Below are 18,331 nucleotides of genomic sequence, written 5' to 3'. Positions count from 1 at the left end.
AATTGAACCTGTGACCCTTTGGTTTGCAGGCCAGTGCTCAGTCCACTGAGCCACACCAGCCAGGGCTGGTATATTTTTAAAAAAGCTTTCTAATTCTAAGCTTTTTAGAAAGGTGATTCTAATTCTAATGTGCAGCAAGAGGTGTGCATTACTGAGCCACATAGAAATGAGGGAAATACCCTGCTGTTAGCTAAGCTAATCTAATAAATAAAACTGTCAGGGTGGGCAGGGCTTTACTGCTTCTCCCCAACCCCCCACCCATTTGAAAGGGAACTGAAAGGCTACCAGAACCTCTGGCCATCCGATTGCCTTTGACCATGATGCAGTCCCACACTTTGGTTCTACCTTTAGTTTTTAATTCTTGTCCAAATCTGACTTCCTTTCTTGGCTTTCCCCAGGCTTTCCCGAGTCTCTCTGATTTCTTCTTTGGAACTTAATGGGGAAAGGAGTGCTCATAATTTCATGGCTACAAGAAGAGGTAAAGATTTTTAAATCTTTCATTACAAAGCTTCCAAGTTGGTTCTCATCTTCATCATTCTTAGATCTTCACTCATTTTGGTTCTACCTTCCTGAAAAAATGTGGAGTGTCTCAAATGAGGTCACATTCAGGAAACTGTCTGTAAACTATAAAGCTATGTATATACACATATGTATATGTATATATACACATTATGCACAAGATATAAAATAATGAAACCCTCCTGATGTAGAGAACCTCTAAAATATTCATCTTTATTGACATTTTATATTACTTTTTAAAATACTCCATAAAGTCTTGCTAATTGACCTTTTTGATTGTTTTTTTCTCCCCTTAAAATTCTTGGTGCAGCTTTAACTCTCATGATTACGTGCACTATGTCAGTAACCTGAAGGAAGTTGAAACCTGAAGTCTCAACCCAAATGTCATCAGTTGATACTAGTGACCAAGTCCTTGGTTTCAATGACACTTGATTTTCTTTCGATATCTATGGCCATTCTCTTTCTGCAAACATTTTTAAAGTACATTTTATGTTCTAGGCACAGTAGTAAATTTTAGGAGCAGATAAGCGAAAAAGACAGGATTCCTGTATTCATGGGGTTTATAGTCTAATGTAAGAGACCGAAAATAAACCAGTAGATAAACAAGACAATTTTAGAAAGGGATGAATACTATAAAGAATAGAGATGCAGTAATGTGGTGAAGAGTGACTAGGGTGTGGGAAGTGTGGTCGGGAAGGGCCCCCTTGGACAGGTCATGTCAAAACTGGCCTTCAAGAATGAGAAGGGGTGGGGAGGGATAAATAGGCAGAACAGAGAATTTTCAGGGCATTGAAAATACTTTGTATGATGCTATAATGATAGAAACACATTATTACACATTTGTCCTAACCTGCAGAAAGTACAAAAGTGAAAGTAAACTATTGCCCTAGCTGGTGTGGCTAAGTAGACTGAGTGCTGGCCTGTGAAGTGAAAGGCTGCTGGTTCAGTTCCTGGTCAGAGCACAAGCCTGGGTTGTGGGCCAGGTCCCTGCCTGGGGGCATGTGAGAGGCAACTGATCCATGTTTCTCTTGTGCATCAATGGTTATTTCCCTCTCTTACCCTTTATTTACTTCTTTAAAAGTAAATAAATAAAATCTAAAAAATAAAATAAACTATGGCCTTTGAGCAATTACGATGTGTCAATATAGGTTCATCAGTTTTAACAAATGTGCCACTCTGGTGGGGGATATTGGTAATGGGGGAGGCCATGCTTGTGTAGGGATAAGGGGTATATGGGAAATCTCTGTATCTTCCTCTCAGTTTTGTCGTGAGTCTACAACTGCTCTAAAAAAATATTAAAAAATGGCTTACTGGTTAGAAAAAAAACAATGTAAGTGATTTCAAATATTCAATATATACGACACTAAATAAAACAGAGAATAAGAAGGAGCCAAGCTGAAGAGTTAGGGCAAAGAGATTCCCAAGTAATGGGTGCAGTAAATGCCAAGAGCCTGGTGTCAGAAAGGAATTGGTACATTTTAGAAGAAGAGAGATCTCTGGGTTGCAGTGGGGACCTCAGTCTCCTATTCTGGCTCCTCTTACTCTGGATGTTGGTCCTGGACTTCCACCTCTTTTTGCCATATATTCTTCAGGTGCAGATGACTCCCACAATTTTAGCTCCACTTGGGGCCTTTACTGAGTTCAGATTTGGATATATTGCTGCCTACAGGATATCTCCTCTTAGGTGTTTAGTAGGCACTAAAACTAAGCATGATCAAAAATAGCCCTTTGTCTGCCCTGGCTGGTGTAGCTCAGTGGATTGAGCACGGGCTTGTGAACCAGAGTATTGTGGTTCAATTCCCAGTCAGGGCACATGCCTGGGTTTCAGGCCAGTCCCCAGCAGGGGACACATGAGAGGCAACCATACATTGATATTTCTCTCCCTCTCTCCTTCCCTTCCCCTCTAAAGATAAATAAATAAAATCTTTAAAAAAAATAGCCCTTTGTCTTCCTTGTTTTCCACCCACCACCCCTATACACTTTACCTCCAGGGCTCTCCATTTGGGTAAATGGCACCACTATATCTGCAGCTGATCAAGTCTGAAACCTTTATATCCAATCTACTGGCAAGACTGAGGATTCTCTGTCTTCTTGCACAGCTCCCAAATCTCCCCACTTCTTTTCATCCCACTACATTTAGCATATACTATGTACTATCCTGTATGTTTAGTAAACCTAAAAGTCCCTCCATCTCTCTCCCTGCATTTAACCACTGTAACACTTTGCTGGGTATCCTTATAGACTTGTAACTCTTTATTCATTCAACTGAGTACCTGTTTCCTGCCAGGCACAGTTCTAGGTGCTGGAGCCACAACAGTGAGCAGAAAAAGAACAATATCTTTTAATGACACTACATTTCGTTGGGGAAAACAGGCAATAAGTAAATAGATAAACATATAATGTGTTAGGTGGTGACAAATGCTATGTAGAACAGTAGGATAAAGAAATAAAATGGAGAAGGGAGGGAAAGGAAGTGGGTGCTAGTGTTATTTTATCAGGGGTGGTTAGGGAAAGCCTTTATGACAAGGTGACATTTGAGCAGAGATCTGAAAGAAACTGTGGAGTGAGCTAAGGGGTATCTGGGGGGAAGACCATTCCAAGAGAGGGAACTGGAAATATAAAGGCCCTGAGGCAGGAAAGTGCTCAATGTGTCAGGGGAATGTCTAGGACCCCAGTGTGGGCTGGAGTGAAGAGATAGAAGGGGAAAAGCCAAAGATGGGTCTGAGGCTTCTGGGAAAGATTATGTAAATGTTACTTCAAGTGAGATGGGAAGAACTGGAGTGTTTTGAACAGATGATAAGTTTTAAATGGCTCAGCTGCTATGAGAAAAAAACATTAAAACAAATATGTGTTCATTGTTTAATCATAAAAGGGATATTATGTATATTGCTTTACAATCTGTTTTTTTTCAAAGTGAATTTATAAAAAACAAAATATGGTCATGTTATCTGTTTAAAATTCTTCATGGTTCCCCATTCCCTCACATTAAAGTCTAAAGCCGTACAAAGCCCTGTCTAGTCTGGTCTCTGCCTACCTTGCCAGCTCCCAAATCAGAGAGCTTCTTTTCCTGCAGTGAGGCCCAGGGCCTTCATATGCGCTTGTCTAGAATTGAATGCTTCCCTTCCCTCTCTATCCACCTTGTCAATGTCTTTTCTAGATACCAGTTACTCATTCTTTCATTCATTTGACTAATATTTATTGAGAGATCTGCTGTGTGCCAGGCACTAGGGACCAGGGACATAGCACTGAACAAAAGAGACAAAAATTCTAGCTCTTGTGGGGCTTAAATTGTAGTGGGGAGGAAGACAGGAGAAAACAATAAGTTAAAAATATGAATATATACATATTTATAATCTGTGACTATAAATCTATATATGACTCTATATGTCAGATGGTGATACACCCTAAGGAGAAAAATAAAGCAAGTAAGGAGGCATGGGATGTGGGGGAATGGGTTACAGTTTTAGATGGGGTGACCAAGAGGAAGCCTCACTGAGAAAGTGACAGCTGAGCAAAGACCGGGGAGGTGGGAGAGTGAGCCAGGCAGCTATTTGGAAAGCATTCCAGGCAGAAAACAGAGGCCTTAAGGTAAGAGCCTGCCTGATATGTTCCCAGAATAGTAAAGAGGCCAGTGTGTCAGAGAAGTATGTTGGGGGCAGGTGAACTCTAGAGGCTCTCATGAGGACCTTGCCTTTTACCGAGTGAGACAGGAACCACTGGAAGGTTTTGGGCAGAGCAGGAATGACATGTTCTGATTTACATTTTAATAGGATCACTTCAGCCACTGAATTGAGATTAGACTGAGGGTTCCTGTAAAATTCAAGCTAAGTGACCGACGATGGCTTGACTCAGGATGGTAACAGCAAAGATGGTAAAAAGTTGATAGATTCTGAATCTATTCTGAAGGTAGAGGCACAGATGTCCTGAGGAATTAGACATGAAATGTGTGAGAGAAAGAAAATAGTTAAGGATGACTCCAAAGTTTCTGGCCTAAACAAGTAGAATGCAGTTGTCATTGAATGAAATGAAGGAACCTGTGGGATTAGCAGGTTTTAAATAGAGATATGAGGAAATCAGTTGTGGCCATATAGACATATAAAGTTTGACATGCCCAGATGTGTACTGGATATTCAAATGGAAGTATCAAGTCAGGAGCTGGATATGGGAGTTCAGAATTCAGGGCAAAGGTTCAGGTTGAGACATAAACCTGGAATTGTCAGCATATTTAAAACCAAAAGACTGAATGAGATTATCCTTGGTTTGATGGCAGACAGAAAAAGAGGTTCAGGAATGGAACTTGGGACAGATACTCTAATAGCAGTTTTTACACTTTTTGATGTCAAGATCTGTTTATATTCTTAAAAATTTTGGAGGATCTCTGCCTGGGAGGTGGGAGGAAAATCAGAAGAGCCTGGTATCCTGGAGGCCCAGAGAACATAGTGTTTTAAGGAGGAGAGTGATCAAATGAAGTCAATGGTGGACAGAGACTGACCACTACAACTGGCATCAGGGATCTTTACTAAATCAGTTTTGGTGGAGAGATGAGAGCTAACTTCTGACTGGAGTGGGTCAGAGTGGGTCAGAGCATAAAGGTCACTGAACCCCAGACTAGGTAAATTTCCCTCCAAATCTACTTGTATCTCTTCTCTATCTTCACCTTGACCTTTTTTCCCATCCCCTCCTCCCACCATCCTTTTAAAAAAAATTATCTATTTTAATACCTGTCTCTTTCATTACATTTTAAGTTGTGTGAGAATAGGGATCAAGTCAGTTTTATTCACCGCTGCTTCCCCAGCACATAGCAAGTGCCTGGGACATATGAATACTCAAGTCTTCCCTAGTACGCTTTTCAAGCTTTCTTGGAGGTGGGGAACTGACTCCCCCTGGACGATGGGGTATACTGCAAGTCTCTCATCATATTCTTTCTGTCACCTGACCCTTTGTTTCCTGAAATAAACCTTGCACTTTAATTTTTAGGGTCTGTCTTAGTCTGTTTGGGCTGCTACAACAAATATACCACAGGCTGAGTAGTTTATAAACCAAAATTTCTTTTATTTTTAAAAATATTTTATTTATTTACTTGTGGAGAGAGGGGAAGGGAGGGAGAACAAGAGGAAGAGAAACACCAGTGTATGTGAGATACATCAATGGGTTGCCTCTGGCACTCCACCAACTGGGGACCTGGCTTGCAACCCAGGCATGTGCCCTGACTGGGAATGGAACCAGAGACCTTTCAGTTCACAGGCTGGTGCCCAATCCACTGAGCCACACCAGCCAGGGCAGAAATTACTTCTAACAATTCTGGAGAGTCCAGTGTCATCATGTTTTGGTGACAGCTTTCTTCCTGGGTCATGGTCAGAACATTCTTGTTGTGCAAAAGGGGCAGGTATCTTTCTGGGAACTTTTTAAAAAATTAGGGCACCAAGCCCTCATGATCTAGTCACCCTTCGAAGGCCCTATCTCCTAATACTATCGCCTTGGGCAGTAGGTTTTCAACATATGAATTTTGGGGGATACAGGCATTCAATCTATATCGCAGTGCTCCTTGCTTAGAAGGGCCCCATGCTTGGTTCGATGCTCAGCTGCTGGTGTCTTGAAATTGCTAACAATTTTTGAACAAGGGGTCTCACAAATTAAGTGGCTGGTCCTGAGTGAAGTGATGGATATACAAAGATATGAAGCATAATCCTTTAACTCTATCTTTTGTTAGTTCAAACACATATTTATTGATTGACTACAATGTTTTCAGGTAGCCAAGTATATAATGGGGAGAAGCCACAACCACTTCAGGCAGGGGAGATCGAAAGAGCAAAGATTTTGAAGCCAGAAACAGAATGGGGTGTAGTTGAATAAAAATGGCCTGGTTAAGGTTTTGGGCACATTCCCCCAAATGTTAACTGGGCACTGACAAGGGGATGAGCACTGTGCTGAGTGAGTGCCAAGGGATACAACATTTGCTTTCCTGGGGGAGAGGGAGGTGTGAGCAGTAAGGGGTGAACATGTGCAGGACAGATCTCTCTAGCACCCTGATCAGTACTCAGCACTAAGTCAGGAAAAACATCATTGGGGCTGATAGTGAATATGTAATTTTTTGGGTTGATTTTACAGGTTTTTTTTGTTTGTTTGTTTTGTTTTGTTTTGTTTTGTTTTGTTTTGTTTTTTGAGCATTCACCAGGGAGGTAAGGAAGACTGTGTGGTAATAAAATTTCCCTCGTTGCCAGAGGGACAGGGAGAGAAGCGAGATCCTTTCGGTTTCCTTGTCTGTCAAGTGAGGGGATGATTTCTAGTAGGGCTTTCATCTCACATTATTAGGTCCCTCGAGTCGGGTTCTAGTGTCACTCTGCCACAGGTCTTGAGGCCTGTTTCTCTTGTAAAGCAGGGGGTGGGCCTACGGCACTTTTCTGTAAGGGTGTGACTGGGGAACACCTGTGGCACTCCTCAGAGGAGTGTGCCCAGGTCCTTGGGGCACCAGTCACGGATGGGGCCTATAAAGACCGCGCCCGGAGACTCACCTGTGCGCTGAGCGGTGACTCACCTGCCCTCCCTCCTACTCTGGCTGTTCCTGGAATCACCGCTCCTCCTTCTTCTCGGGGCCCGGGGTGGGGTGGGAGGGCATTCCCTGCTTGAGAGCCCACTAGGAGTCTGGGAGGTGTTAACTGCAGTGGAAGGGCGGAGTGCACGACGTCCTTTTGGGGGTTCCAGCCCGGCGTCGCCAAGCTCTCTTGGTTGGGTACTCTCCCCCCAAAGTGAGGGCCGGGAAAGCAGGGCAGCGGCGGGAGGCGCCAGGAAGAGCGCGTCGGAGGGAGGTGCTGGGAAGGGCGGGCGTCGCCCGGGCCGCGGGGCGGGGGCCGCGGGCGGGGGGCGGGCCGGGGGCGGGGGCGTCCGGCTGCCCATTTCCTCTTTGGAGCCGGACGGGAGGAAGACAAAGCGGCCTTCGTCGGCATCGGGCTTCGGAAATTTTCCTTCCCTCGCCTCGTTCGCCGCAGGTAACTCTTCGTGCGGGCTTGGACTCCCCAGCCGGGCTGAAGAGCTCTTCAGGGGGTGGGGAGGGGCTCCCTGTCCCCCGTGACCCCGTGGGGAATGGGCTTCCTACGGGTGCCGTTGCGGCGTCCCGCCCGCTCGCCTTGCGGGACCCGGGCCTGAGCCGAGACCGGCCGGGCGGGGCGGGCCTCTTCTGGCGCTCGGGAAGTTGAGGGGCCACAGCGGCCGGAGCCTAGCGAGCCTCAGGCCCCGCGCTACCGACACTCTCCTTCTCGGGAAAGTTTGTCCGGGTTTCTAAACTTTGTTCAAGTAGCCTCGGTGCGCGCGCCTGGCCCCCGCTGGGCCCCCGCGGCTGCCGGTGGTGAGGAGTCTGCGCGTTGTTCCCGGTGCGGACACGTTCGGGAACTGAGTTTCCCGGGGAAGTGATTGTGGTTTGTGGTTTCCGTGGTCTCACTCCCCCGCCCCCGTCACCGAAACTTCCTGGTCTGCTGGCCAGAAAGTCTGATGGCCCGCACACCCGCATTCCCGGGCGCGAACGAATGCGAAAGTTTGTACGCTCGCTTTCTGACACTGTCTGCTTGGGAAGATGCGCCACACCCGTGTAGATTTTTGGCGTGTACCAAGTTAACCTTTGTTGCGCTGTTACTCAGGCTTCTGGCGCTGGTTAATTGGAAGCTCTTAACTCGGATCAGCCCTAGTTCTGAGTGGTGTTAGTGTCTTGTCGACTTTTAAAGGAGTGTGTGTGTAGTGAAGCACTTGTTGGAAAACATGTTGACTGAATGTCTAACCTTGGCCTGGCAGGAATGGCTTCCCAATAATGCAGGCGGCAATTGGCTCAACTCCAGGATTGACACCCTCTGTTGTTCTCCTGCGTCTTTGTAACATTTTTGTGTTTGTTTTGTACAGAATTCACAATTTAGAAAAGAATACATTAAGTCTCCAGCTAAATTAAGGGTATTTCATATTTATGTTGAAGGAAGTGATTACACGGTATTGTTACAACAGGATTCGAATTTCGGATATTTTGTTTAGCAGTGATTTTTTAAAAAAAAGAGACTGTACAGGTGTGTTACTTTAAGAAACAAAATTGTAAATCAAATTAATTAGGATGTTTTATTCGTTTTACAAGAAGAAGGAGCAGAGAAATTATCCATGATCTCTGCCTACTTAATTTATTCCTCTTGACTTTTATTAAGTTAAAAAATAATTTCTTAGCCCATATTCTTAAGGATCCACAGGTGACTAAGATATGACCTTTACCCCTGAGAGCTCACTGTGTAGTAGGGAAGGTGCAAACCGAGGTGTGTGTAGTACAAGGGAGGCAGATTGTTTTAAGTGCCATAAACAGTACTGATGAGTTACTTGTGTGTGCGTCTAATCTCATATAACATTGGGTTGGCCAAAAAGTTCATCTGTTTTTTTCCGTAGGATGGCTCTAGTAGTACTTTTAACTGCATTTGAAACAGTTTTGTTAGATTGTATTGTGTCAGCTATTATATCGGTGTGCATTAAAAAAAATTGGTGAATTTTTGTGTAGCCATTTTTAATACTGAATATGGAAGAAAATATGTAACATTTTTGGCATATTATGCTTTATTATTTTGAGTATGGTAAAAATGCAACTGAAATGCAAAACAAAAGATTTGTGCAGTGTATGGAGGTGCTGTGACTGACTGAACGTGTCAAAAGTGGTTTGCAAAGTTTCTTGTACTGTTGACATTTTGCCCAAATAATTCTTTGCTATGGGTCTGTCGTATGCATTGGAAGATGTTGAGCAGCACCCCTGGCCTCCACCCACTAGAAGCCAATAGCAGGAGGGAGCCAACATACTCAAAATATCTAAATCAGTAAAGTTATTGGTGAAAATGAAAATGGGTCTTTTACAGAAAAAAACCAAACAGACTTTTTGGCTGACCCAATGCTAATGATAAGAGAAAACTTATAGAGGCATGGAGAGGGGGCTTCTTTTGTTTGGATAAGGCCAGAAAGGCTTGGAGTGGGTGGGCGGGTGGTGGCATTTGAATTGGATGAAAAAGTAGGATTTTATCAAAGGAGGAAGCATAGAACTGCATGGGAATTTTTGGAATTGTGATATAACTCTCTCCTGTTTTCTTTTTTTTTAAATTTTTATTTATTTATCTTTAGAGGGGAAGGAAAGGAGAGAGGGAGAGAAACATCAATGTATGGTTGCTTCTTGTGTGTCTTCTGCTGGGAACTGGCCTGCAACCCAGGCATGTGCCCTGACTGGGAATTGAACTGTGATCCTTTGGTTCACAGGGCCGTGCTTAATCCACTGAGCTATGCCAGCCAGGTCTCCTGGTTTTCTTTATTCTTTTGGCTCTTGCCTCTCAGTCTCCCCCCACCCTGTCACCCAGGTCTGCTCATAGCCAAAATTCTATTCAGTATATCTCAGTCCTTCACACCACCGATGTGGCATTACCCTCATTTAGAGATCAGGGATGCCTTCTTCAGTCAAGTTGAGGATCACTTCTTAGAGCTGTCTTCCTGTCACCAAACTTGTGTGCTAAAGTCCAAGCTTCTATTTTGAGTGCAGGTCTTGAGAGCTATTGGGTGTCCCAGGTGCTTCTCAAACTGAACATGCCCATAATGAGACAGCTCTTTCTTTTGGAGATCTAAACAAGAGGTGGTGATCAGCAGTAACTGGCAGACCCTGGAATTTCTTAGAGAAAATAACAATAGTGTGAGACCTGACAGACAGATCTGGTTGTAGGGGTGGTGGTATGTGTGCTACTGAAGATTTGGATAGAGAGAACAGGGGCCTTTGCTCTGTAAAAGTCCTGAGATGGGCAAGAACTCCATGTGTTTAGAGGCCTAAGAGAAGTCTTGTATAGCTTGAACATTTTTTGGGTGGGCAAGGCTTCACATAAGTTTGTCAGGAAATGCCATGTCACATGTTTGGATTTTATTCTAAGATCTCTAAGAGGCCATTGTAGGGAGTTTCATGATCTCATTTCCTTTTTAAGAAGATCACTTTGCTAGTGCTTGTAGGGCTTATATTTGTGTACAAGTAGAAGTTGGCAGTTGAGCTAGGAAGATGGAGTGAATGTGTTGAGGATGAAGGAGCTGGTTTTGGAGAAATGAGACAGGGCTTAAATGTGGATTGGCTGTAGGAGCCTAGGTTTATCTGTAACTTGATTCCTCACTGATGCACCCAGCAGGAATACAGCCCCTGCCCCATTCGTATACCATCTTTTTCACATATTGCTCTTATCTTGGGACTCAGATTAGCACTTTACATTTTGATTGCAAACCTTCTTTGCTGTAAAGTACGCCAACCCCCGGATGGCATACTCCTTTATACTGTGCTTTTATTGATGTCCTGCTTGTTTTTGGTGCTACAAAGTGAGCCTATCAGCTTTGTGAAGACAGGGTTGGATAGCCTTAGTCTTTGGCACTGTACCCTATATGGAGGGCAGATTAGGTGCTTTGTTGAGTGGAAGAGGAAAGCGTCTTTTCTGTCTGGAGTCTGGCTTTTGGGTGGAACTGTGGCAGATGAGGATACAGATTATGGAGGATCTTGAATACCAAATTGCTGTTTTGGTCATATTGAGAACTATCTCCTATTCTTCTTCTTCCATTCTTCCATTCTACCCAGATCTAATCAGCGACGAAATCTCCATCTGGTGTTCATTTTACATAAATTCCTTTTCTCCATTCGTTGTGCTTTTACTCTAGTTTAGATTATCTTATATTTGAACTATGAAATTACTTGTTTTCTGGGTAAATTGTTCCATTTTTTCTCCCTTTTCTTTGTCTGGAGCACCCTTTTCTCTCCCTCATCCATCTGACAAACTGATGTATTTTTTAAAACCTACTTTAGATGTCAGTGACTCTGGATTTTCTTTTGGCTGTCAGGGCTTCTTGGGTACCTTGTGCAACTTCTGTGGTTGCATCTTTTATAAATATATATATATATTTTTTCGATAAATATTTTTAAGATATGACTTCCTCACACCTGGGGGTTTCTTAGAAGTAGGGTCTAGGACTTTGTTTTTGGTAAAATATTTAAACATTAAAGTAAAACACACATAAAAGTATAACATACACATAGAAAAGTACTCAAATCATGAGTAGCTGCTTCATAAATTATTTGTCTGAATACCACTGATATCCACCATCCAGATCAAGAAATAGAAAATTACATATATTCCAGGAATTCCATTTTGTTTCTTTGAAGTTACTATCAACCCCTGCGTTCCCTTCAGTTTTTAATCTGAGATGTTAAGGTTGTTCAGTAAGTGTTCACCAAAGTTAATTGAATTTCTTCCTGTCTTCCCCTCCATCTTTCAGTCTTTTACATATAAGCAGAACTCTCATTTGTGAAACTTACCTCTATCTTGTTGCTGCACCCTCAGACTCTTAGATTGGCATTGGAATTTAAGGTCTTCTAAATTCTGGCCCTTAAAAAAGTAAAAAATTACTTTTTAGCCTACTTTCTACTATAAATTGTTGCTGCATGTCTTTTGCATTTGCCAGGTATTTATACTGGGATGCTTCATCCTTTGACACAAATGTTATCCATCTCTGAAGGATGATTTACATTTTTTTTCCATTGAGACATTGGTTATCTTTGCTGGAAGTTTTTAATTTATCTGAAATCCTAAAATTTGGGCCTGATTATGACATTCTCACTCACATATCCTGTTTTTTTTTTTTTTAACATTAAAAAAAAGATCTTTAGAGAGAGGTGAAGGGAGAGAGAAAGAGAGGGAGAGAAACATTGGTGTGTGAGAGAAACATCCATCAGTTGCTTCTTGCATGTCCCCAACTGGGGACCTGGACTGCAACCCAGGCATGTGTCCTGACTGGGAATGGAATCAGCCACCCTTTGGTTTGCAGGCTACCACTCAATCCACTGAGCCACATCATCCATGGCACATATCCTGGGTTTTTTTGGTGCCAAAATATACATAAAATTTTCTATTTTAACTTTTTATGTATGTACTTCAGTATCATTAAGCGTATTCACATTGTACAACCATCACCATCATCCATATCCAGGACTTTTTTCATTTTCCCAACCTGAAACTCCATATTCATTAGATAATAACTTCCACTACTTTTCCTCCAGCCCCCTGGCAACCATGATTGTACTTTTTCCCTCTTTGAATTTGACTACTGTAGGAACATCATATAGATGGAATAAATTATCTGAATAAATTTATCTTAATAAATTATTTGTCTGAATACCACTGATATCCACCATCCAGATCAAGAAATAGAAAATTACATATATTCCAGGAATTCCATTTTGTTTCTTTGAAGTTACTATCAACCCCTGCGTTCCCTTCAGTTTTTAATCTGAGATGTTAAGGTTGTTCAATAAGTGTTCACCAAAGTTAATTGAATTTCTTCCTGTCTTCCCCTCCTAGAGTAATTTGAATACTCTAGGTAGTAATAAGTATAATAAACAAGAATTATGTGGTAGGGTGTCTTCTATTGCTAATTTGTTCTTTTATGACTAGCTTGTTTTACTTAACATAATTTCTTCGGGGTTCTCATGTTGTAGCATGTGTCCATTTCTTTTTAGGCTGAATGGACACTTGGGTTGCTTTCTCTTTTTGGCAAGTTGTGAATGTTGCTATGAACATGGTTGTACAAATGTGTGTTTGTATTCCTGCTTTTAATTCTTTTGGGTAGAGTGCCAGAAGTAGAATTTCTGGGTTATATCATACTGTTTTCCACAGTAGCTGCGCCAATTTACGTTTTTATCAGCAATACATAAGAATTCTCATTTCTAATTTCTCCACGTGCTCGTCAACACTTTATTTTTATCTTTAATAACAGCCATTCTTTAAAAAATTGTTTTATTAATTATGCCATTACAGTTGTCCCATTTCCCCCCTTCATTCCCCTCTACCCTGCACACCCCCCATTCCCCCCCTTTAGTTTATGACCATGTGTCACAAGTTCTTTAGCTTCTACATTTCCCACACTACTCTTGCCCTCCCCCTGTCTATTTTCTCCCCACCATCTATGCTACTTATTCTCTGTACTCTTTCCCCCTCTCTCCTCCTCCCACTCCCTTGTTGCTAACCCTCCATGTGATCTCCATCTCTATGATTCCACTCCTGATCTAGCTATCTGCTTAGTTTGCTTTTGTTTTAGGTGTAGTTGTTAATAACTGTGAGTTTGCTGTCCTTTCACTGTTCATACTTTTTATCTTCTTTTTTTTAGATAAGTCTCTTTAACATTTCATATAATAAGGGTTTGGTGATGATGAACTCCTTGAACTTGACCTTATCTGAGAAGTGCTTTATGTGCCCTTCCATTCTAAATGAAAGCTTTGCTGGATAGAGCAATCTTGGATGTAGGTCTTTGGATTTCATGACTTGGAATACTTCTTTCCAGCCCCTTCTTGCCTGTAAGGTCTCTTTGGAGAAATCCGCTGACAGTCTGATGGGAACTCCTTTGTAGGTGACTGTTTCCTTATCTCTTGCTGCTTCTAGGATTCTCTCCTTCATTTTAATCTTGGCTAATGTAATGATGATGTGCCTTGGTGTGTTCCTCCTTAGGTCCACCTTCTTTGGGAGTCTCTGAGCTTCCTGGACTTCCTAGAAGTCTGTTTCCTTCTCCAGATTGGGGAAGTTCTCCTTTATTATTTGTTCCAATAAGTTTTCCATTTGTTCTTCCTCTTCCCCTTCTGGTACCCCTATAATTCTGATGTTCGAACATTTAAAGATGTCCTGGCGGTTCCTAAGCCTCTCCTCATTTTTTGGAATTCTTGTTTCTTCATTCTTTTCTGGTTGGATGTTTCTTTCTTCCTTCTGGTCCATTCTATTGATCTGAGTCCCAGATTGGTTTCCATCACTATTGGTTCCCTGTGCATTTTGCCTCATTTCACTTAGTGTCGCCTTCATTTGTTCCTCTAATTTGTGACTAAAATCAACCAGTTCTGTGAGCATCCTGATCACCAGTGTTTTGAACTGTGCATCCAATAGGTTGGCTATCTCTTGGATGCTTAGAAGTATTGGCTCTGGGACTTTGAGCTGTTCTTCTGCTTGAACCATAATGTTTTGGTCTGTTTGTGCCTGTTATCCCTGTGAGGGGAGGAGGCTTATGTGTTCACCAGGGCGGGTCAGCCCAGTTGCTGGGTTGTGACTGAGGACAGGGTCAGAGAGTGAGCTGTGGCGTTTTTTCCACTCTCTCTTGGATTTCAGTCCCCTCTGCCCCTTCCCACAAGCAAATTGGGCCCTTCTAGTGCGGTTCCAGCGTGGGTGGGCTTGTGTACATTCTAGGACCCTGTGGGTCTCTCCTATGAACTCTCCTGTGAGGCTGGGAGCCTCTCCTGGCACCTCAACCCCCGTAAGTTTTTCCAACTGGTGCTTTCAGGCTTTTATTTCCCGTCACTGGGGCTCTGGGTTGCGTGGTCTCTCTCACTGTTCATTTTTTCACTTGGTTTATGTGTACATGAATGTGTGACCACTGTCAGCTGCCTTGTGCCCTCACTGGGTCTGCCCATTGCCACCCCAGGCCTGGGATCTGCCAACTGCCACCTGCACGCCTGGGTCAGTCTGGCGGCCACCGGTTTTTCTTGCTGTGACCTCTCTCCGCCAGCTGCCAGCTCCCCCCCTCTTACCGGTCTGGATGAATGGTTTGTTGTCGTCAGACTTCAGTACAGTTCATTTTTCTGTCTGTTTTGGTTGTTTTTCTAAATCTTTGTTGTCCTTTAATTTGGTTGGGCATTGTATCCACCTACACTTCCATCTTGGCCGGAAGTTCTAATAATAGCCATCCTGATGGATGTGAGGTGATAGTTCATTTTGGTTTTGATTTGCCCTTCCTTAATGATTAAGTGATGTTGAGCATTTTTTAATTTGATTATTGGCCATTTGTATATTTTCTTTGAAGAAATCTCTACTCAAGTCTTTTGCCTATTTTTATCAGTTGCTGTTGGGTTGTTACATTGTCTGGATATTAGTCCCTTATTACAGGGGTGTCATATTTATTTTCACCAGGGCTCCACATCAGCCTCGCAGTTGCCTCGTTCAAAGGGCCGAATAAAATTTTAAGACTGTGTAAATGTAACTACTCCTTAACAGTTAAGTGAGAGCTCAGCACAGCCACCGGGTAGAAACAAGGTGCTGGGCAGGGCCGGATTCAGCCTGTGGGCCTTGTGTTTGCCACCTATGCCTTATTAGATACATGATTTACAAATGCTTTTTCTTGTTTTACGGGTTGTCTTTTTACCCCGTTGATAATGTCTGTTGAGTCAAAAAAGATACTCCTTTTTGTTGTTGAGTTGTAAAGGTTTTTAAAATATCCTGGATATTAATCTCTTATATATCATTTGCAAAAATACCTTTTCCATTTTTATAGATTGCCTTTGTACTCTGTTGATAATGTCCTTTGATGCGCAAAAGTTTTAACTTTTAATCAAGTCCAGTTTATCTGGTTTTCCTTTTGTTCCTTGTGCTTTTGGTGCCCTCTTAGAAATCATGACCATATCCAATGTCATGGAGCCTTTTTATATTCCATGTCCCCCCCAGCTCCCCAGCTGAACTGTGGATGTCTTGAGGGCAGGAACTAGATTCCTAGATTCCTTTGTAATAACCACTTTATCCTCCAGCATATGGTAAGCAAGGGAGATATGGGGGAGAGAATTTTTAAAAAATGGAATTCTTAACAGGTCATAATAAACAATAAAGAATTATGCAGTAGGGTGTCTTCTGCTATTGCTATTTTGTCATTGATTATATGTCTATTATCTGATAAATGGTGATAATGTGCTTTTTGGAGTTTTTAATCTTGTGAGTTCCAGCTTGAGAGTTCAAACTTTGTCATCTTTGTAATGAATAAAATGATTTACAAAGGATATTTATTTTAGCTTCAAATGTGATGAAATGCTGATTTATTCTTTTAGTTATGGAGTGTTGGACAAGTTTTTATCCATATGAAGTAGGTTGTCTTACAGATAAAACCAATGAACTAGTTTAGTATTTAAATAACATTAAGTTGCTGATTTACCTTTCTTAAGACTCTTCTAGACCATAAATTCTTTTGCCAGAAGTTGAGCTTTAAGGCAATTACAGTCTTTTGTATCTTCCTGTCTCCTGTGATACCTGACTTATTTTTAAACCCATAGCAGATACTATTCAATAAATACCAAATTACTTGGGCTATATGTAGGATTGTGCCAGTTTGAGATGGTGGTGAAGGTATGGCTTTATATCCAGTTTATTAAAGTTTTTTTTGGGGGGAGGGGTAAAGTTAATTTATATTATTTATAAATACTGTTAACATTTTGGTGTATATCCTCTAATTTTTTTTCTAGGCATGTATATTGATTATATATAAGTTTTGTAAAAACCAGATTTTACCTTATATGTTATTTTATAATCTAATGTCCATTGGTCATAACTTGAACATTTCCCTTATTAGTAACATCACGTTAACCATTATGCACCACTAAGGAGAAAGAAATACTCCCAATAAACTAGGAAATGCCATCAATTGTAAGACATATCTAGATTTTTTAAACTTAAGAATATGAAATGCCTATACTTTATTTATTTTATTCTTTTTAAAAAAACTTATTTTATTGATTATGCCATTACAGTTGTTCTGTTCTCCCCCTTCATTCCCCTCCACCCTGCACACCCCCTCCCCCACCATTCTCCTCCTTTAGTTTATGACCATCTGTCTCAAGTTCTTTAGATTCTATATTTCCCATACTATTCTTGCCCCCCCATCTATTTTCTATCTGCTGTCTATGCTACTTATTTTCTGTACCTTCTCCCCCCTTCTTCTTCTCCCACTCCCCTGTTGCTAACCCTCCTTGAGATCTTCATTTCTATGGTTCTGCTCCTGATCTAGCTGTCCTCTTAGTTTGCTTTTGTTTTAGATGTGGTTGTTAATAATTGTGAGTTTGCTGACCTTTCACTGTTCATACTTTTTATCTTCTTTTTTCTTAGCTAAGTCTCTTTAACATTTCATATAATAAGGGCTTGGTGATGATGAACTCCTTGAACTTGACCTTATCTGAGAAGTGCTTTATGTGCCCTTCCATTCTAAATGAAAGCTTTGCTGGGTAGAGCAATCTTGGATGTAGGTCTTTGGATTTCATGACTTGGAATACTTCTTTCCAGCCCCTTCTTGCCTGTAAGGTCTCTTTGGAGAAATCCGCTGACAGTCTGATGGGAACTCCTTTGTAGGTGACTGTCCCCTTATTTCTTGCTGCTTCTAGGATTCTTTCCTTCATTTTAATCTTGGCTAATGTAATTATGATGTGTCTTGGTGTGTTCCTTCTTGGGGCCAACTTCTTTGGGACTCTCTGAGCTTCCTGGATTTCCTGGAAGTCTATTTCCTTTGCCAGATTGGGGAAGTTCTCCTTTATTATTTGTTCAAATAATGTTCCACTCATGGCTCTTCCTCTTCCCCTTCTGGTACCCCTATAATTCGGATGTTGGAGCGTTTAAAGATGTCTTGGAGGTTCCTAAGCCTCTCCTCATTTTTTGGAATTCTTGTTTCTTCATTCTTTTCTGGTTGGTCGTTTCTTCCTTCTGGTCCACTCTTTTGATTTGAGTCCCAGTTTCCTTTCCATCACTATTGGTTTCCTGTGCATTTCCCTTCATTTCAGTTAGTTTAGCCTTTGTGTGTTCCTCTAATTTTTGGCTAAAATCAACCAGTTCTGTGAGCATCCTGATCCACCAGTGTTTTGAACTGTGCCTCTGATAGGTTGGTAATTTTTTGTCCATTTAGATTTGTCAGCTCTGGGGTTCTGAGTTCTTCTTGAGCCATGTTTTGATCTGTTCGAGCCTGTTATGTATGAGGAGAGGAGCCTTAGGTGTTCACCAGGGTGGGGCCACCC

At 41.9% G+C, this 18,331-nt stretch overlaps 1 protein-coding gene across 2 annotated transcripts in view; it reads left to right on the top strand.

Moving 5' to 3' along the window:
- Positions 1-398: 398 nt before the first annotated feature.
- Positions 399-18,331, top strand: part of CTNNA1 (catenin alpha 1) — a 221,686-nt gene continuing 203,753 nt past the window's right edge. Inside the window, exon 1 of one of the 2 annotated variants that reach the window (XM_037147500.2) lies at positions 399-478. In XM_037147500.2, coding sequence (XP_037003395.1) covers positions 463-478 — 16 coding nt within the window. In that variant the 5' untranslated portion in view covers positions 399-462. Of the gene's footprint in view, positions 479-7,396; positions 7,506-18,331 lie in introns of those variants that run through there. The other variant, XM_037147501.2, reaches the window with a different exon arrangement.

This window comes from Artibeus jamaicensis, unplaced genomic scaffold, assembly GCF_021234435.1.
Source record: "Artibeus jamaicensis isolate MK-2021 breed Jamaican fruit bat unplaced genomic scaffold, CSHL_Jam_final contig_456, whole genome shotgun sequence".
NCBI classification, from domain to species: Eukaryota; Metazoa; Chordata; class Mammalia; order Chiroptera; family Phyllostomidae; genus Artibeus; species Artibeus jamaicensis.
The sequence above is the reverse complement of the archived record's forward strand: the minus strand, read 5'-3'. Positions and strand labels throughout refer to the sequence as shown.